We start from the raw sequence: 21,955 nt of genomic DNA, 5'->3' as shown, positions 1-21,955 counted from the left end.
GTACACAATGTGAGTTTGAAACCCTTTTTTACAAAATAAATGAAAACGTCATGGCAAAATAATTTAGGCTCATGTTTTCTCATAAAGCGACTTTGGGTATCTAGAAAAGTGCTATACAAGTTATTTAAAAAAAAATGTATTTTGGCTAAATACTTGGTGATATAAATCGCAATATAAGGGGGCGCAAAAAAAAAATTCTTGCCCAGGGCGCCAAAGAGGCTAGGGCCGGCACTGCCTGTGCCCAACAACATCACAGAGAAGAAAAGACTTAACATCCCTGAGCCGCTGAGTCAGGAGATGTTGCTGCAGAAGCCTCTAGCCTCTACTCTAGAGCCTTCAGTCCAGGTCCCAGGAAACGTGGAAGAGAGCATTGGCTAGTCCCACCTGTCTTTCAATTTTACTTAGATTTAAACAATGAAACACTTTAATAATTTAATCTGGGATGATTAATGCATCATTTTCCATTCCTTAAACTATCATATTGAAATAGTAGAAGTAATATGTCTTTAGATGTCTGAAGTAATATGATTTTTTTCAAGAGTCACTCATTAAATCTGGTCAGTGTTACTGATTATGTCTGTTCCTTCAACAGGACAACGCAGGCAAAAACTGAAGATTCCTGAGCCGCTGAGGCGGGAGCTGCTGCAGCAGAAGCCTTATGGCTATTCTCTTCATGGAGGACCTGTGCCCAACAACATCCCAGTGGGTTCACCTGTGCATGTCAGGACCCCACAGGAAGCAGCAGTGCTGGCAGAGTCCGCAGTATTGCACGCCCGGAAAATACTAAGAGGGAGACCGAGGCTTGCTGAGAATCTGAGGGAGAATTTGCAAAATTGAATGTATAATAAAAAATTCAGAGTAAAAAAAACCCCCCTGTATTTATTAATTTAAAAGAAAACAATAGTTTTCTCATGTCAATCTTGAGTGCCTATAGAGTAGTATTGCATCCTTCACATCTCAGAAAAGTCTTTAGTTTTATTATATTTATGAAAGAAAGAATCCTAAAGTATCCTGAAGAAGCCATGGAGATCAATCAGATTTAGCCATTCATATATGATCCAGAATCAGATCTAGAGGTTGAAATTGAACAGGAGAAGCAGCAACGACTACAGCAGGGCCAATGGTATGTACTGTAACTGTAACTTAAATATTTGCTTAGTGGCTTGTCATGCGCGAGTTTTACCACATTTGTGTGTTTACTCGTGGTTTATGAGGATATAATTTGGTTTATGGACGGTATGTCATTTAATCTTTAGCAGTAGCAAGCGGAACGGTTTTGCATGTCAGACTAGTGCGTGTTTACATAGAAAAACAATGGAATATTAGTGCATTTGAATGAACGAAATTGAAAAAGAAAAATTGAAATGAAAACACTCGATGATTTTTCTCCATATAATGGACTTCAATGGAATCCAAACGGTTCAAGGTCCAAATGACAGTTTCAGTGCAGTTTCAAAGGGCTTTAAGCGATACCAAACGATTAATAAGGGTCTTATCTAGCCAAACGATCAGTCATTTAAAAAAAAAAGTTTAATTTTTATAAGCACAAATGCTCGCCGTGCCCTGGCTCGGTTCGTTTAGCCAGCCCTGGCCCGCTTGGAAGAGTTGGGCCAGAGCGCGGTTTGGTTGGGCTCGATTGATTGATTTGGTTCAATCGCGCTTGGGCACGGTACAAGCCAACAGTGCCTAGTGTGAGTACACGTGCACGTTCAACTTGTAAACACTGACTCGGTACGTAATTGCGTCTGGTATCAACGAACTGGTATCGTTTAAAGCCCTTTGAAGCTGCACTGAAACTGTCATTTGGACCTTGAACCGTTTGGGGCCCATTGAAGTCCATTATATGGAGAAAAATCCTGGAATGTTTTCATCAAAAACCTTAATTTCTTTTCAACTGGAGAAAGAAAGACATAGACATCTTGGATGACATGGGGGTGAGTAAATTATCAGCAAAAGTTTATTTAAAAGTGAACTAATCCTTAAATTTCAACATTTACAAATGCATTATTAAAATCTTGTTAACATTAACAAACCATGAACAGCTGGATTTTTATGAACTAACGTTAACACAGATGAACTAATGCTGAACAGAGGTGTTGTTCATGGTTAGTTCATGTTAACTAATGCATTAACTAATGTTACCTAATACAACCTTATTGTAAAGTGTTACCGAAAAAATCTATTTAAAAAATGTAAAAATGAAAATAGATAGTTGAATGTATTATTGAAATACATTAAATAACACATCGGTAAGTTATATTTCTGTAACGTTGCCAGGCGACATAGTAACGTGATAAAACGTTATATGTATCAACAACGTATTTATAAAAAGGGGATATTTATTGAACTGTCAGATTTTTATAAGAATAGAAATTATATTATTATAGATTAATTATAGATTATATAATAGAAACTGGAGCAGGTGTGAATTAAGTCTGTGTTCACTCATTAGTGAGTGATTTCAATCATTACATAGACAGCAACTCACACAAATGACCCTTGACATTGAAGACTTGACTTTTGATTTCATTAAAATAAGTTCATTAAAAAAAGATATTACATTTTGTATTTGGACTGAACCTTTAGCAATAATAGTTGGTATTTAATAAATGATATATGTACATTTGAAAATGAATATTGCTTCTTTTACTTATACTGATTCTTAAAATAGATTTTAAAAAATCTATTATTATTATTATTTTACACATTTTTCAGACTCAAATTAACTTTATTTGTCCACATTTTTAATTTTGGTAACACACTGACTGAATGCGTTTCAATTTGGACACATGTATGAACTCTGCTTTGTGAACTTTTTTAACATGTTTATTTTTCACATCTTTCACTGTTTTAATTTTAATATAGGGTTTATCTGGTAAAAAAAAAAAAAAAAAAAAGAAATACTAGACAGATAGTTAATTTCTCTGCAGCTCTATGATTGTAGACAGCAGAGTGTGAACAGGACTTTTATTTTGGTGTGATGTGACGTCACAAGGCTGCGCCGCGCTCCTGCATCTGTTGTGATTCTGCTGAAGAAAGGTTTGTTTTAAGAATTTATTCTGTTTAAATCATTAGAAATCGTTCAATGTTCCACAGTTTTTACAAGCAACGTGAAATTAGTTTATTTACTGTTGAATATAACGCTGTAATGCTTTATCTAACTTTAATGAAGGATATTTTGTGTGAGTAAATCTCATTCACACCAGTAACAGAAAAGCTGCTTCTCATTTCTCTCCCCAGTTCATCATAAACACGAGTTCAGTCTCTTTTCTTGGGAAAAGTTTAAACATTTAGAGTAAATACTACTACATTTAAGACTTTAAGTATGTTCTTTAGGGTCAAATACAGTGTTGTGACCCTCCTTCCAAAAGCTATTGAACTGGAAGATGTCTCAATGAAGAACCTTATATAATACAGATATAGTAAAAATTAAACATCTAGAGTAAATATTACTACATTAAAGACTTGTAGTTTGTCATTTAGGATGAGATAAATATTTTGCAACTTGTTTTAAAGCAGTGTGACCCTCCTTCCAAAAGCTATTGAACTGGATGGTGTGTCAATGAAGAACAACATAGAAGATTGGATGGTATAAATTGAATGCATATGTGAGGCACACATCCTTTATAAACCATCTTGAAGAAAGATTTGCTACTAGTTTTTGAAGTGTTGACCAAAAATACACATTCTGTTTGCTGTCATGCTTTCTGAGTACTTGTCAATAATCTGATGGATTCAGTGCCATGGACAGAGATACTTGTGCAGGACTGTAAACATCAATCAATGCACATGAACTGTGATATCGTGAGAGTTTTAATGTGAAACAAAGATGTCATACAATAGGAAAACATCAATGATAATTTAGGTATTTTTTTAATACCTGAAAAGACGGTTACACTGTTCTTCTTTACTGCAAGTCTTTATATGACTTAAAACCAGAAAATCAGAGGTGAATAAATCAGCAAGACATGGGCTGTAACATGTTCTGTAGGGTCCAGACAAGATGTTCCAACTTGCTTTGGAGCAGTCGGCCCATGCTTTCAAAACCTATTGAAATAAATCATATGTCATTGTTAAAACCAACAGAGTTCTTGTTCATTCTGAAGTAAATAAATAAATAAAACAGTTGTAAAATGAAGCGATTAACAATGTTCAGGAGATTACACATGATTTTCCACTTCTCTGGATATCAAATTACAGTTTGTGTACATGTTCATTCTTCTTTATTTCCTAAACATCTTTTAAACCAACATCATTATAATGCACCTTTTACTGTTGCTAAAGGAAAATAAATAGCATTATAATGTGAGTGATATTTGCTGGTAGCTATTTCTGTAGCTGGCTAAATGTAGTTGTCTGTTTGCACACAATGGGCTTCATTCATGAAACGTTTGTAAATATATGAGCAAATTCGGAGTAATTTATATTGTCATAATTACGTGATAACATTACTGATAGGCTATTGTAGCCTAACTGTAAGGCTATTGTATAGTTTTTTTATATTTCTTAATAAAATTGTGCCAACAGGAACAAATGCTATAATGAAATTATGAATTATTATGGATTGATCACCGCAGGATTAAAAGTGGTCGAAAGTTTTTTCAAAGAGCCAGAAAGTAACTTTGCAGCAGGCACAACAAATTAACAATAATAACGTTAGCGTTTCAGGTAGGACAGTAGATATATCAGCAAATATCATTCTCAAAGAGATTGTTTTTGTAATATAATATAACAATGCACAATCACAGCAGTGACGCCGACTGGGTTAAGCATTTACTGTATCTGAGGGAAATGTTGTATCTAAGGGAAATGTTGCAGCACGTTCGGCCTCTTCAAAGGAAGATTACACACGACGATTTTGTTTTGGTGGTTTGCTTGACAATATGAGTAAGTTACAGGACTCTTTCACTTTAATGTTAACGTTAGACTTTGTTTTATTTGCCTAAAACATACAGCGCTATTACTAGATGTTTTGATTCTCGCGGCACCTGAGCTGACACTGACAGGCGGTTGACATGACAATGAAGTAGTTTAGGGCGGCACAAGTTCACGTTCATTCTCTCTCTCTCTCACACACACACACGCACAGTGAAATGGACTCACAAACCGCTTCAGCATCGCGTTTAATCTTGCTGATCGCTGATTGCCGTAACCGATTCTCTGGTGCTGCTCAGGTCGCAGTTTCAATCACACACAGACACACACACACACACACACACACACACACACAACACGGAGCGCGAATATCTGTACCACAGCCAATCAGAGGCAAAGACCCACCCCATCTCTGTCTCTGATTGGTTTAGACCACGACATGATCCAACCATGAGTGTGTGAGTTCAGTCACAGTCAAAGGAGAGGTAAATGCTTCGTTCGTGGAGAGGCAGCTGAGCGCATGCAATGACGTTAGGTGCACCGGTGCGACCTAGGAATAATTTTAGTCGCACCTTTACAAATTTTAGGGCTCTAGAGCCCCGTTTTACGCACCATTTGCACGGGGTAGGGAGCAGGTGTACATTTCTTTCGTACCAACTAACATTTTGGGCAGTGGCTCAGTGGTTCATGTAGGTCAGGGGTGTCCAAAGTCCGGCCCGCGGGCCAAATGCGGCCCAGGGATGAATTTCAAACGGCCCGCAGCGCATCTATTAAAATGTATTATATGTGGCCTGCCACGGATCATTTACAAATCATGCAGTTTCACGATGTCACCGCAAGGTGGCAGTACTAGACTTTAGGCCAGGGAAACAGCGCCAAAAGCAGAACGAAACAGCGCTGCTTGTGCTCTGAGCAACTCACGAGCTCTGAACAAATATGTTTACCTTGATCACGCGCCCACTAAACAGCCTTCCGAAGCCCGTGAGAAGCGTTGGAGTCAAGCCTGTAGTGCTCCTGTCAGAAATTGAAGCTTCCGCGCCTCGATCGCCCCCCCGGTGGCCGGTCCCAGTACAGCTCCATGTATTTGAATGGACGCGAGACACTAAACAATTCAATTACACTTAAAATAATTGTTTCCTAAAGATGGTTTCTGTCATTTTAGGCAGTTTTTATTACGATGATTTCATTTCAAGTGTTCGTTTTTTAAATAAGTTTAGTTTTAGTGAGTTATTTGATGCTATAAAAACGGGGGGTGTGACGTCATGATTGACAGCTGAGATTGACGGCTTCTCCGAGTGAAGTTTTCACTGAGGCACTAACTGACTTTTTTCTGGATTTTTGGGAGGAGATTGGAGCTTTGGCTTTAATTTCTACATTTCTATAACTGTTTATTTCACACCAACATAATGAATTGTTCTGCATCTGCGAGAGTGTGGGCGGGCTTTTGATTATCGCGCCTCTACTTCCTGTTCTCTACTGCGCAGACTCTGTCCCGAGATGTCAGCGCTGTGTGCGGGCCTACGAAAGCTTCAACTATGGTCAGCGGAAGTCAATGAAGTCGCGTCGTCCATATTTTTTTACGGTCTATGGTTGGAGTTCAGCGCAGAGGTCTCCGGTACAAGCTGTGAATCTCTCTGTGATTTGATTTGATTTGATTTAATTTAAATCCAGTTAAATAGCGCTGACTTAATAAACAACACTAACGTGCAAATCAGCTGAGCCGATTCAAAATCATTTTCAAACAACAATTCGCATTTCGAATTTATCATGGATTTACTGTGGTAACACCTGTAACTGTGGTAATTTGTCAGAAATGTAGGTTAATATCTAATTTTATTTAATTTGTAATTTAGACATGTATTAAATGAGTAATAAAGGCCAAATTGCAGACAATTTAGTTGTCATAAACTTGCAGTTTTGTGCATTTGTATTTATATGTCTATAGACTAAATACCATTTTATATATATATATATATATATATATATATATATATATATATATATATATATATATATATATATATATATATATATATTATATATCAGAAGTATCTATATGTTGTATTAATATATACTAAATAACTTGTATGAATTATATGAAATCTGACAAAGTACAGTGACTTACTGTTTATCTATTGTTAAAAAGTTTATGTTACCATTAAAAGGTGAGGATTCTGAGGGAACAGGGTTGGGGATGTGTTAAGCAGGACAATTGTTAGTCATTTATTGGGTGTGTGTTTTTGTTATGTGTTTGTTGTATAATGTGGGATGTATTATGATGTGGTACATGTAACCGCTATCTTTGTGCCTCAGGACCCCCTCGAAAAAGAGATGGATCATCTCAAGGGGCTATCCTTAAATAAATAAATAAATAAAATATATATGTATGTATGTATTAATTTTTGCCTTGTGTACACTGCAAAAAATGCTGTCTTTTAGTATTTTTTTCCTGTATCTAGTCTTAATATATCTAAAAATTCTTAAATCAAGATGTTACGAGATAAGTTAAATGACATTAGATATTTTTTCTTGTTTTCTGGAAAATAACATTAAAATGAAGTGAGTTTTTGTTTTTAAAACAAGCAAATATATCTGCCAATGGGGTAAGAAAAATAATGTTTCTGTTTGGAATCTTTAAGGAAGATTATTTTTCTAATCCATTGGCAGATAATTTAGTTTGTTTCAAGCAAAAACTCAATTCATTTTTATTTTTTCCCCCAGGAATCAAGAAAAAATATGTAATTTTCCTTAGTAAAAGCATCTCGATTTAAGAATTTTTTGATATTTGGACTGGAAAAAAGACAGAAATACCAAGTCAGAAAAGCATGTTTTGTAGTGTTTTAACTGTGGTGATCTAAATAGAGCACTTATTAAATTTAATTAAGAATAGAGTTCTAACTCCGTAATAATATTAAAATTTCACCCATTAAAAGGTTTTGGTTGATGAAAGCTTTACAGATATTGTTAAATATCTATACATTTCCTGTGTCCTATCTCAAGCTACTCAACTGTCAGCTCAAGCTTTTGTCAAATATATATATATATATATATATATATATAATAGAAAAGGGACAGGCCTCCGGGTATGTCCACAACATCGAATCTGGCCCGCTTTAAAAAAAGTTTGGACACCCCTGATGTAGGTTGTCTACAAACCAGAAGGTTGGTGGTTCGATCCCCGGTTCCACCTGACCAAGTGTTGAGGTGTCCATGAGCAAGACACCTAACCCCAGCTGCTCCCGACGAGCTGGATGTCGCCTTGCATGGCTGACACCGCCGTCGGTGTGTGAATGGGTGAATGTGAGGCAATGTGTAAAGAGCTTTGGATGGCCATTGGTCTGTTAAAAGCGCTATATAAATGCAGTCCATTTACCATTTTGAAAATACGAACATTTTCGTGAATCCGAAAATTTACGTCAGAGCAGCTTTACGAACGATTTACACACAAATTTGTTCTGCTCGTGTTTCATGAATGAGGCCCATTGAAAAAACTTTTTAGACGGTCCCTAACTGGTTGGCCACACTACATTGGACATTCAGTGGACATTTGCTAGTAAGTGTGCCAATAAAATAATACTTGGCCATTTTTATGATTGTGAAAAGTGTTGTAGGTTGACAATGATTGGTTGTCAATATCATGTCGCTGCTTAGAATTTGCAAACATTAACTTTATTGCACATATAATTATAAAGTTCTTGAACGCGCAAGTCCGAATGTGCGAATATAAAACCAACTTTACCTCTTCGAAACTCTGATCCAATTGAATTAAATACTTTGCGAAATGATTAATTGATTCAAATCGCGACTTGTGCAGCTCAAACAGTGTAAATGAACGTGAACAAACACTAACAACTCTCTCTCTGACCAGAGACTGAACTACTGAACTAGGGCTGATTGAGACTCTCAGAGATTTAGTTTTGAGTGTTTTTAGTCTAATCAGATGATTTAAGTCCATTAACTCTCTCTGACTCTCTGACCAGAGACTGAACTACTGAACTAGGGCTGATTGAGACTCTCAGAGATTTAGTTTTGAGTGTTTTTAGTCTAATCAGATGATTTAAGTCCATTAACTCTCTCTGACTCTCTGACCAGAGACTGAACTACTGAACTAGGGAGTATTGAGACTTTCAGAGATTTAGTTTTGAGTGTTTTTAGTCTAATCAGATGATTTAAAGTCCTTTAACTCTCTCTGACTCACTTACCAGTGTCTGAACTACTGAACTAGAGCTGATTGAGACGCTTCCGGAGATTTAGTTAACGTTTATTTCTGTGATTATTCTCATCTTAAAGGTGGCGTTTATTAAAGTGGAGATTGAAGACATGAAGTTTGAAGAAACATTTGGAGGGAAACATGAAGAAACTGAGGAGCAAACAAAGATGGTGTTTATTAAAGAGGAGATTGAAGACCTGAAGATTGAAAATGTATTCAGTTTGAAAGATGAAGAAACTGAGGAACAAACAGGTTGGTTTCATTCTCAAAGCTCAACGCTTTTATTACGCTATTATTTTAGGGTGAACTAACCCTTTAAGTGAGGGTTTTGTACAGGTTTTTTTCAGCAGGGTTTTATTTAACACAAGGTAATTGTTTTGTTCAGGCTACGCTGTAAAAGTTTGTGCTGTAAAACACCAGTAAATACTGACAGCTGTCGTCGCCAGTAATTTACCGCTCTCCTACAGTCATCCTTTACTGTATGTTTCTATAATAATACCATGAAAGGGAACTCATTTCAATCGGGGAAACCGATTGCCTTGACACATTAGAATTTATGTAATTTATATGGTGTTAGTACTGTGAACTTGATTAATTTGAGTCCACTACAAAAAAAATATTACCTAATATAGAAATAACCAAACACTTCAAAATCCAAATATTTTACTGTACTAATCTTTTTTTTAAAGGACCCTAACATTTTGCATACAGGACATGCAGTCCATCATACGAGCTGTTCCACTTTGCATCGTTTTCTGATATTTGTTTTTATTTATGATGTAGGGGTGTAACGGTACATGTATTCACCCAGAACCGTCACAGTTTGGTGCACACAGTCAGACGACCAATACAGTCAGTCACAGGCTGCTGCACTTGTGATAGGGCGCATGTTAACTGAGAGAGAGAACGAGCATTGAAGGACGACCGAATCCATGTTGCACGTTGTCTGGCTATCACCAGACCAAGCTCAATTTCAGATTGAACATTGGTCTGAGGAGTCTGCTATGTATTTTTTACTGCACTAGAGGCGTGATAAACGGGCATAATTCAAATGACTCTGTACGCAATTGGATAATCCTTCAACCAATCAGACCACAAGAGGCGTGATCAACGGGTCATTTCGCTGAATTACCACTGGGTGTGAATTGCTCTCAAAAGCCCCATTGCCTCTTCTAAGGGCTGCAACTAGAAAATATTTTAATGATCAATTAGTTGGCCGACTATTTCTGGATAAATCGGATTAAAAGCCCAATTTGTTTTATTTTATTGACCAAACACACTATTCCACATGTAGCGTCTGGAGTCTCTCTCTCATGGCATCAAAGTGATGAGTCATTTTGAGGAACATCAGAGATGCTTTTCTCTTCCACATATCTGCCTATAAATTAGTATCTCTGCTACAATGGCTCCAACAAGTCTGAGTTAAATGGCCTCACTGTCACCCTTTATGACCAGCAGAGGGAACACAGGCCGCACCGTTATCGCCCTTCTGGAACTTCAAACAGATTCCAATCTGTCCAAGCCCAACTCTCTTCCCCCTCCCCAGGAAGAGACTGGAAGACCCATTGCCACACACACACACACACACACACACACACACACACACACACACACACACTCCTCTTTATGTAACTAGTTAAGCCATACCAGAAATATACATGATGACCCTTTTTGTTACACAAAGTATATGTGTATGTGTTTGTGTGAATCTTAAATGCTGAAATTGCTCTGTAAAGAATATTCCGGCTTTGAGATGTTCAAATCAAGACGTGTGTGATATGTTAATGTTTCTCTTTCTTTGTCTTAATCAGCGGTGCCCAGTATATGGTTATGAAATGTATAATAAATACAGTTAGCAAACTTGGAAGTAAAACTGTATTGACTTTGACACATCTTAAAACATGCAAAGTGGGTCGTTAAACAGAGACAAAGAAAAAGCTTTCCTGCTCAGAATTCGCCCCTTTGATTGGTCAAGGAACCAAGGAGAGGCGTGGAAAGTTGTCCACAATAACATAATTTATTTTGAAGCCTTTGTGGTTTTCTTGTACAAAATAAAATATTTTTAAGTTAAATGCAGAGTAAGAAAAAGACAAGAGGCTGAGAGATTGTCAAGATCATTTGTGTAGCCTGCCTGACACGGTATTTTCACAGACTAACACACGTCACATCTCTCATACACTACAGTATTTAAAATAGCATATATGCATCAGTTATATTCTCAATTTAATTTACAGAGCAATCCCTGCAAAGTTTTTAGGTTAACTATAGAAGAGACCAGGATTAGTGTGCGTCACACTCGCAACAGAATGGTCACGATGGCCACGAACTGAATCGCACAGCCGAGCCTGATGGTCTTCGCGATCCAGCAGACAGTCCTGGAAGCTGTAGCCAGGCTCCCAGGAACTGACCAGCGGGGTCACTCGAACCACAGATGTACCCCGGGTGGGGCAGCAAGGCAGCATGACTGGCCCAGACGTGGGAGGCGTAGCGTGCCGGTGTGGGTGAACAGTCAGAAGCTGTGTCCTGACAGAGGAGACCAGGGAAGGACACATGTTCCACTGGGGTCTGCTTTGAGAGGAGGCTGGCGACAGAGAGGGACGAGAGCGGCGCGGCCCGGAGGCGGCACACACTGCCATCACCGGTCTCTGGGTCCTCAGAGAAGGGGACCGGAGTTATTTTCAAGCGCTGCTAGCCCGTGGGCAAGCAGCGGAAGGAATTTCCACCGGGGGAAGGAGAGGCCCTGCTACCATCCCCTGGAAAGAACTGGAACCCATCTCTGAGTTGTCCACCTCCAGCCTGGCGTTTAATCAGGCTGTAGAGCGGACTGGGCGTCATCCTGCAACCACCTCCACGGCGCGGCCCAGGTGAAGGCTGTTACTGGGGCCGGGTGGGAGGAGGGAGGGCGCCCTCGGCGGTGAGCGGACTGAGACGACTGAGCCGGCGGCTGGAGCAGCAGCTGGCCGCTGGGGCAGTACGTGTTACAGCCTCAGTCTGCTCTTGGGCGGCCGAGAACTGTTGGGCGCAGTTCAGTGGCAGCACGCAGCTCATTGAAGAACCCTGCGTCTGCCCCGTAGCTCTGCAGGACCACACCACCGAAGTAGACGAGCCCACAGGCTTTGGGAGGGTGCTTAGGATAGCCACGCCACGTCGAAGCCCTCTGTGGACACCATAGTGTGCAACAGAGAGTTCAACAGTGGGGGGGGCCCCAGTGTACCCTAGGCCGCGGCCCCATTGAGGGCAGAGAAGGCGGAGGAGGCCACCGAACAGTCACGGGAAGCACGGGGACTTCCAGGACCGTGTGATCTCATGCATCTCGGGGGCGAAAGGAATTGGGGGCGGGGCCCGACAGCTGTCAGGTGCCGCCCCCAAAAACCAATCGCGCAACCACGAGCACTTGTGACAGGGCGGAGTTCCACACCAGCCCGAGGCTCGCGGCTGCCCGAGACAACATGGCTGTCAACTTTAGGTCGGATCCGGCAGCGCTGGCACACCCGAAGGCGGAGCACAGCCTAATCGTCATCCCCAAAGGACTCCAGCCCACCTTGGGATGTGGCGATCAACATCTCACTGCTATCTGGAGTGTGAACGAAACGAATGGGGCGTCAGAGACGGTCCCACCGCTTCAGTCCAGCACTCGCGGGAAGCGATGTGTGAGAGGGGGCGTGGCCCGAGGAATGATTGTTGGGGTTCTTAATACCACGGCACCGCCCTCAGGTCACCCTGGCCACCAGCCAAAGTACCACCTCTCTCAGAGACGGTAGATTGGGGTGTGGCAGAGGGGACTCTCTCTCCTTGCGTGAGTCTCGACCCTTTAACTCAAACAGACCATGGAATAATGGGCCTTAAAGCACCACTTACAGGTCAAAAGATGCAATTTTGCCACAAAAACTGCAGCGGTGCGTAAGATAGTACCCATGGCAGCAAAAGACCTGGTTGAGTACCATCTGTACATGTTGTCATAGACATACCACTATCCTCCATCTCCTGTAGGAAGTCCTGGAAAAAGTTGATGACATTAATTTCCTTGTTGTACTTTACAGAGCCCCTCTCACTTAAGCTTGGGTGGTAATTTTCCAAAATGAATGCCGCATCAACCTTAAACAGACATTAACAGATTTCTTTGTATTGGAACAGATCAAGTTCAAACAAATGAAATCATCACAGGGTTTCTGCAGGTTTTTAAAGGGATAGTTCACCTTGGAGTTGTTCTAATGTTCTTTTTCGGACAACAAGTCTTACTAATGCTCGTCCACAATTTTAAAGGGTTAGCTCACCCAAAAATGTCATTACTCACCCTCATCCACACCCGTAAGACCTCCGTTAATCTTCAGAACACAAATGAAGATATTTGTGTTGAAATCCGATGACTCAGTGTGGCCTGCATAGCCAGCAATGACATTTCCTCTCAAGATCCATAAATGTACTAAAAACATATTTAAATCAGTTCATGTGAGTACAGTGGTTCAATATTAATATTATAAAGTGACGAGAATATTTTTGGTACGTCAAAAAAATTAAAAAAATAAGAACTTATAATAGTTTTAAAACACTGCTTCATGAAGCTTCGGAGCATTATGAATCTTGTGTCAGATCAGTGGTTCGGAGCGCCAAAGTCACGTGATTTCAGCTATTTTTTTTATATGCGACTTGAATCATGAATCGACACAAGATTCATAACGCTTCATGAAGCAGTGTTTTGAAATCGGCCATCACTATATAAGGCGTTATTTAGTTTTTTTGCCGCACCAAAAACAAACAAACAAGCTTGTCACTTTATAATATTAATATTAAACTACTGTACTCACATGAACTGATTTAAATATGTGTTTAGTAAATTAATGGATCTTGAGAGAGAGGAAATGTCCTCTTTTAAATTTGTTCAAGTCAGATTTAAAGAAGTACCTCTGACAAACACACACACACACACACACACACACACACACACACACACAACATTTTACAGCTTATATTTAAAGCTACACTGTGTAACTTTTTTAGTCTATTCTTAGCTAAAAACACTTAGTTCTTTCAAAAATATATGTGCTCATTAATGTATATTTACTTCTTTCAAGTAATAAAGTATTCTCGTAAGTTTATAATATGCCATTGAAAATACATAAGGTAATGGGATCTAACGGTGGTCGCCATGTTGCTCCTCCATCTTGAAAGTACATTAGCCAACGAGGGACATACCCGTAAATTCAAGCTTCGCCATTCGCGTTTTAACCGGTTTTAACACTGTGCGCGTCAACTTGTTCAGACTTGTCTGGTGCATGTGCAGAGAGTTTTCATCTCAGCAGCTCCAGTAACAGAGTTATACGGAGTTTTCCTGGCTTGTTTATTCCTCAAAAGTCTGTTTTTCCTTGTGTGGTATTTCTGTGCGTTAATAACTCGGTAAGTAATAATAGTTATTGTCATTGTGGATGTGTTTCAGAGTGTGTCATCGCGTAATTCAGTTGATGTCACCTCAGAAGTATTTTTGTGTCAACATACAATAGCGTAATGCTCACCTATTTGAATAATCATTCAGTTATTAACAATGTTTATTCGTTTATAGAAAATATTTGCTTGTAATGTATGTTGATGGAAATATGTATCAGGTCTGATCAGCATATTAACACTTGTTATACAGAGCTAAACCTGCGCACACACTTTTGTAACCGGACACCGCTTGTTAGCAGCGGCAGCTCCGCTCCTTTTAATGCAGCTGCATTTAGCGCCTATATATGGTACAATAAGCTCTGGTTTACGGTTACATTATACAAATGTAACTTATAAGTGTAGTTATACAGTTCTTAACTGTGTATATTCTGTCATGTCATTATCATGTATATTTACCATCCTAATTTGTTCTCTCACAGAAACCACATTTATGTACATATCCATGCAAACCTGTTTATGCCTTGCAATTGGATGACTGAATAAACATTACTATCATCAAAGTTCACTCTGGATTAGCTGCTGTTCTTTCTAGCCGAATAATTAGGCCAGTTGAGTTCCAACCATCCCACTGCGCACAGAATATCCCACAGGCACCTTGTCGAATGTGGACGAGGTCGAACAGGAAGCCATATTAATCTTGGACTAAATCGGCCACCGTAGGAGTTAAAACGAAATCGGAATTGAACAGAACAGAAACTAAAATTCACTGGATGGTCATATACCAGTTCACCACTAGATGGGGGAAAATATCACACAGTGTAGCTTTAAATCTGATCACTCAAACAACTTCAAGAGGTTTTGAGACAAATTCCAAATTAAACTAGACAAGTATAAAAGCATCTTGTTGAAGCCGCATGTAACTTTTACTATCAAAAATTTAAAAATAAATAAAAGGAGTGTGAGCAATGTTATACAGATATGACAGTACTATAATGCAACACACATTGCCACAGATGGGTTATGGCCTGCCCCAGACGAGTAGCTCTCCAGGCACAGTGAATAGCTAGACACCTTAAAAATGGCACTTTTTGACAAAAAGTTTTCTGACCCCTGGCCTAGTAGATGTGATTACCGTAATCCACAGTCTGATGCATGAATCTCAGTGATATCACTATCGAACGTGTTCTTGCACACTGGACATTCAGCAGTCTGGTGCAAATTTAAAATGCAGGTGAATTCAAATAAACATAACATATACCAAGGCAGCATCCTCCAGAAATTTGCTTAAAGTAATTGTGGTCACACTTTATGTTAGGTGTCCTTAACTACTATGTACTTACATAAAAAAAAAAGTACAATGTACATGTGCTCATATTGTATCGCAAAACACTTGTGCAGGTATTGAGGTGGAATATGTGTAAGGTTAGCGACATGTTTGGGGGTATGGTAGGGAAGGGTCATCAAGATTAATTATAAATCTATAATACATCTATGTAAATATAAATCTACATCTATGTAAATATAGCTGCAAGCAGCAATTATCAGAGCCAAGCACAAGGAAGAAGACATGCCAACATGGCTGGGCGTGTCAGACCAACTGCCACAATGAACAATTTAAGACATTAAGATGTAGACAAAATGGATGAAAAAAAATCATACATATAGGGTAAACGTACCTATTAAGATCAAGTACCCATTAAGCACACATCTTTGAGCTCAGATTATAAAAAGAAAAAATAATGTATTATCCTACTTGATGTCTTAACCAATTGATGTGTTTGTTACTACATACCTCCTGTAATTTCAAGAAAATCAGACCATTGCACAGTGAGATATGGGTATTCGTGTGTTCACACTGTCTGAAGGCCATTTTGAAAACTTTCACCAAAAGAGGAGCCTCTTAAATGTGCATTTTTAAGGTGGTTAAGCCTTTTTTTGGGGTAGTTATAACTACTTATTGCAAAATTAAGAGATTAATGTTTAGACTTTTTGCATAGTATAACCTGGAACCTGCATGTGGAAAATGATTACAGTTAGATCAAAAAGATAGTTTTAATAAGGGCACTAATGCATTTGTGTAAGAAAAATATCCATATTTAAAACTTTAAAAACTAAACTAGTTTCCGACAGACGGGCGATTTATGGCGAAAGAGTGAACTCTTGACTTGACGCATGACGTAATGAGGAACGCAGAAGCGCAGAGGATAGAGCAAAGCAAAACACCGGTCATGAATTAGAATATATAACTAATTAAATTGAATGCCTTTTTGCTTGATTTTAGTGTTCTGTTATTTTGTTTAGTTTTTTTGTGATTGTACCTTCAAATAAAAATTAAAAATTAATTCTTTATAAAGGTTGTTTAAAATAAACAAGAATTTTTTAATAAAACATGTTGTGAGCTTAATGGCAACAGGGGTGTGCTTAAAGGGTACAGAAATGTACCCATTAAGCAGCGCCAGACTTTTTGCATTTAATGATGTACATCTCAATTATAATGCTTTTGTTATTTAAAATAAAATTAAATATTATTGTGAGAGAGATTCATATTTCATGTCAACATAACCTTGTACTGAAATCAATATCATGTGCACTAAAAGTCTCAATATAGATTTTGGTGGGCTTAATATGTACATTTACCCTAGTCACTGGTAAATTTTTTTAATAGTTTATCACTTTCGACCAATAAGTGGCATAGTTATGAAATGGATGTGGTGTGGTCAGAGTGAGGTGACAATCGGCAATGACAAAGTACATCGAGAGCGTTTGGAGAATATACGAGTACTTATACTTTTAAATCGCTCTCGTGGTACATTGATGTCATAAACCGATCGGTCTGCACAGCAGCCTATAGTATAATTGTAATATTGAAACTCTTTGGTCATTGGAGCGAATTGCTAACGTCTAATCAGATTCAATGATCTATGCTAAGCTATGCTAAAAGGGCTACAGCCAGACCCGGAGATCGGCTGAATGGATTCGAAAATGGTAAAACTCAACTGTTTAACTCTAGGGGAGACGGAAAATTAGCCTATTTTCAAAAATAGTGGAGTAAATGTCCCATTTTGATGTCTGGGTGTGCAACTCTGCATGTACATTACAAAAAAAAAAAACATCACCTTCTCTATCCAGATTTCAGAGGTGCCCGATTCAAATTTTTCCATTTCAGGGAACTTCTCAAATTCCTACCAAAGAAGTAGCATAAACATCTAACCGGTGTTTTTGAGAACTCGTAAAACATTAATGTAGGGATGCAACGATCTAGTGGCTAATAATGTCCACATCAGTATAATTTAAACAAAAATTCCTTGATGACCTATTTAAGAGGAATCCTGAAATATGTTGAGGAGCAAATATTTAGTTAGTATTCAGTGGTTTCCAACAGTTTATAAGATGTAAACAAACATAAGCAAATCTTATTATAAAAGTACTTTTACTTACTATTAATGAGCTTTGATCCATAAAATAAATTAGATTTACATGAGGCTTTTCAGAATTCAGCCAATGTTAATGACAGTTAAAAATATCCAAGAAGTTAAGAAGTTAGCAAATTTAATTTAAGATTCAGAATAAAATTGTGAGTAAAACAAAACTAAAAAAAAAAAATCTATTTTTCTGTTTATAACTTGGACAATTTACTCTGTAACATGGAAAACATGTTGATATGGAGATAATAAAAGTTATTTACAGTTTTACAGTTGTGTAATCATTCATTTGGAACAAGGTAACCTGAAAGATGTCATTCTACATAGTTGGATATCAGAATTGATGCATCCCTATATTAATTTCATTTACAAGTAAGTTTGGTTTGTTCAAGTTTAGTTGAATAAAATTCTTTCAACAAACAAATAAGAAAAACACAATCCCTCACATTTTCAGTTTGAATGTCCATAGAATTTTCTTGTAGAGACTTCTCCAAATCCTACAAAAGAAAAAGAAAAATATAACTTAAAAAAGAACTTTAACCCTCTGGCTGTGTTCAAGTCATTTTGACCAAGAGAGGTTTCCTCTCCCCACCTCCCCCCATAAAAAAACTAAAACTACTAGTTAATCGGGCTGGGTATTGACACAAATTTCCCAATTCGGTTCAATTTTGATTCGATTTTCGATTTGTTTCGATTCAATTCAGTATCGATTATTTTGGATATGTATCAGGTATAATACATGGAAAATTTTCTCAAGAAAAACAAATTTCTGAACTAATGTTGTAAACTATGGGAGTCAGTTGATACTACATTAGCCTACTAATATTGAAGGTGAAAATTAACTGATTGTTATACAAACACTTAAATGACACTAAATTATGTTTTTTTTTTATAATAATAAGTTATAATATTAACTTTGCAATTACATAATCATAATTCCACTCCAATTAATTTTTTGAAATATAAACATTTAAAGACATCAACTGCTCCCCGGGCGCCGCAGCAATATGGCTGCTCACTGCTCCGGGTGTGTGTTCACTACTGTGTGTGTGCACTTGGATGGGTTAAACGCAGAGCACAAATTCCAAGTATGGGTCACCATACTTGGCCACACTTCACTTCATTTACATTTGCATGCTAAAATGTTTATTTCATTCAGTAACTAAAAACAGGATTGCCTAATCGATTCTTGGGATTTAATAATCGAAATTGTTTTGTAAAAGTGAGAATCGATTAAAAATTGAGAAATCTATATTTTTTACCCAGCCGTACTAGTTAATGTTATATAATTTAAGTAAACCTTACTGATTTTGCTCACAGGTTTTAATTATATATATATAGAGTACTCCTTACCTTTTCAGTCAAAAAGCAATTTGAGTTGTCGGCTTCTTGAGACCTCTCCAATTCCTGCAAGCCACAATGTATCTGGTGTTTTCAGAATGTATAAAAAATTTAAAGTGACCAAAATTGCCACCTAAGACTTACCTCATCAGTTGATGTAAAAGAAATGACATGGTCACCCTTGCATTACTTTATATGCATTGGAAGACACTGCAGAGAAAACAGCTAACAACCTCAAACAGGTGCATGGACATTGGAGGTGGAGGTGGACATTTTAAAGGCAGACTAACAGGTCTTTGAGGGTCAGAATTCTAGCTGAGAGACAGGAGTTAAAATACTTATTTGCAGCTGTATCATACAAATAAATCATACATTGTGATTTCTGGATTTTTTTTTTTTTTTAGATTATGTCTCTCACTGTGGACATGCACATACGATGACAATTTCAGACCCCTCCATGATTTCTAAGTGGGAGAACTTGCAAAATAGCAGGGTGTTCAAATACTTATTTTCCTCACTGTTTATGCAGAATACCGTTTCCTTGAAAGGGTGTACATGGTCTGCAACAATGCTTAGGTAGGTGGTACATGTCAAAGTAACATCCACATGGATGACAGGACCCAAGGTTTCCCAGCAGAACATTGCCTAAAGCATCACTGCCTCCGCCGGCTTGCCTTCTTCCCATAGTGCACCTCGTGCCATGTGTTCCCCAGGTAAGCCACGCACCCGGCCATCCACGTGATGTAGAAGAACACGTGCTTCATCAGACCCGAACACCTTCTTCCATTGCTCCGTGGTCCAGTTCTGATGCTCACGTGCCACTGTTGGTGCTTTCGGCGGTGGACAGGGGTCAGCATGGGCACCCTGACTGGTCTGCGGCAACTGGGCCAGGGAGACTCTGGTGTATCTTCAGCTGATTCTTTATTGAGAAGATACTGTGTGGTGCTGCAGGCATCAAAGTCTGATGAACTCCAATCAGAGTGAATTTCTTTTTCAGTCTTCATTTAGGGGTAAAAAGAAGGTGCTCTTCAGGTATTTCAAAGGACAATATCATGGATAGGATATCAATCTCCCCCCATAAACTTCTGGGCCCTCTGCACTCTCTCCACCTTTCCCCCCGGTGTGATGCCCATGGGAATATGATCTAGTTGTATGTTGTATGTGTATGTTGTATGTGTTTTGTTGTCTGTTGCTTTGTGCCATTAAACTGGTGTTAATTTGCATTTGTCTCTTTTCACCTTAGACCTGACGGTGCTGAAAGAGGAGAGTGAAGCACTGAATCAAATGGAAGAGAAAGATCAATATGAGAATTTCATAACAGGAGAAAAAACTTTTAGTTTCTCACATGCTGAAAAGACACGAAAAAGGGGTGAAAAGAAGGGAACTAGAAGTAATTTCACCTGCCAACAGTGTGGAAACAGATTCACTCTAAAAACAAGCCTTAAGCGGCACATGAGAGTTCACAATGGAGATAAGCCTTACACTTGCCCTCAGTGTGGAAGGAGTTTCAACCGTCAAGAAAACCTTAAAGTCCACATGAGAGTTCACGCTGGAGAGAATCCTTTCACCTGCCAACATTGTGGAAGAAGTTTCAACCTAAAAGGAAACCTTAAAGTCCACATGAGAGTTCACACTGGAGAGAAGCCATTCATCTGCCAACAGTGTGGAAAGAGTTTCACTCAAAAAGCAAGTCTTAACAAGCACATGAGAGTTCATACTTTAGAGAAGCCCTACACCTGCCAACAGTGTGGAAAGAGTTTTGATCAACATAAAAACTTTAAAGTCCACATGAGAAGTCACTCTGGAGAGAAACTCTACACGTGTCCTCAGTGTGGAAAGTGTTTCACTAAAAAACATCACTTTGAAGAACACATAAGGACTCACACTGGAGAGAAGCCGTTCACCTGCCAACAGTGTGGAAAAAGTTTCAACCGAAAAGTATGCCTTAACCGGCACATGAGAGTTCACACTGGAGAGAAGCCGTTTACATGTGGACACTGGGAAAATTTTTAGGTTTAAAATAGCCCTGGAGTGCCACATGAGTATTCACGCATGAGAGAACTGGTTTTATATATCATCAGTGTGGAATGAATTTCACAGACAGAAAACGCCTCATGTTTGAGAGACGGTATAATGTGCTGATTATTGTAACAGTATTAAATCACCTTAGAGGCCTGAATTCCTAAATAATGTCCAGTGACTGTGAGAGTAAATAAGCCAGAGTCAGAATTAGACTCAATGTATTGATTAGTCAAATGAAGTGCGAAAGAAGTTTCACCAACAAAGGGACTTTTTATCAGACTGGAAAAAAATTAAGATAGCAAAACGAAAAAAAAATTATAAATGTTTGCCTTTTTTAAAATGTATTTAACGATTTAAAACACAAGCATTGATGTTTTACCACAATTTTACAATAAAATTGATACATTGATAATTCATTTGTGTCAGGATTGCACAGAAATCATGCAGCAATAAAGTGGATTTTACCACTATTTCGAAAAGAGGTCTGAGCGCGGTTCATGTGATTTTGGCCCATATGTAAACACTCCAAACGATCTCGGACCCCTTTAAAGCGAACCGAACCGAGGCCATCTCGGGAGGTGGTCTGGGTACGGATCGATCTCATCATATGGCACGGTTCGCTAAAAACACGCAATCTGAACACAAACCGCTCTGGGCTTACTTGATTTTTCTGTTCGCGAATTCCAGTGTAGTTTGGTCATCA

At 38.5% G+C, this 21,955-nt stretch overlaps 1 protein-coding gene across 1 annotated transcript; it reads left to right on the top strand.

Annotated features, from left to right (window-relative positions):
• Nucleotides 1-2,984: 2,984 nt before the first annotated feature.
• LOC307126688 (uncharacterized protein) lies at nucleotides 2,985-21,665 on the top strand. Its single transcript, XM_079817331.1, has 3 exons — nucleotides 2,985-3,039; nucleotides 9,166-9,337; nucleotides 20,474-21,665. The coding sequence occupies exons 2-3, from the start codon at nucleotides 9,196-9,198 to the stop codon at nucleotides 21,241-21,243; spliced, it is 912 nt and encodes a 303-aa protein (XP_079673457.1). The 5' UTR covers nucleotides 2,985-3,039; nucleotides 9,166-9,195; the 3' UTR covers nucleotides 21,244-21,665.
• Nucleotides 21,666-21,955: the final 290 nt, after the last annotated feature.

The sequence above is a fragment of the Gobio gobio genome, assembly GCF_949357685.1.
Source record: "Gobio gobio genome assembly, chromosome: 5".
NCBI classification, from domain to species: Eukaryota; Metazoa; Chordata; class Actinopteri; order Cypriniformes; family Gobionidae; genus Gobio; species Gobio gobio.
This window is presented reverse-complemented; position numbering and strand designations above follow the sequence as displayed.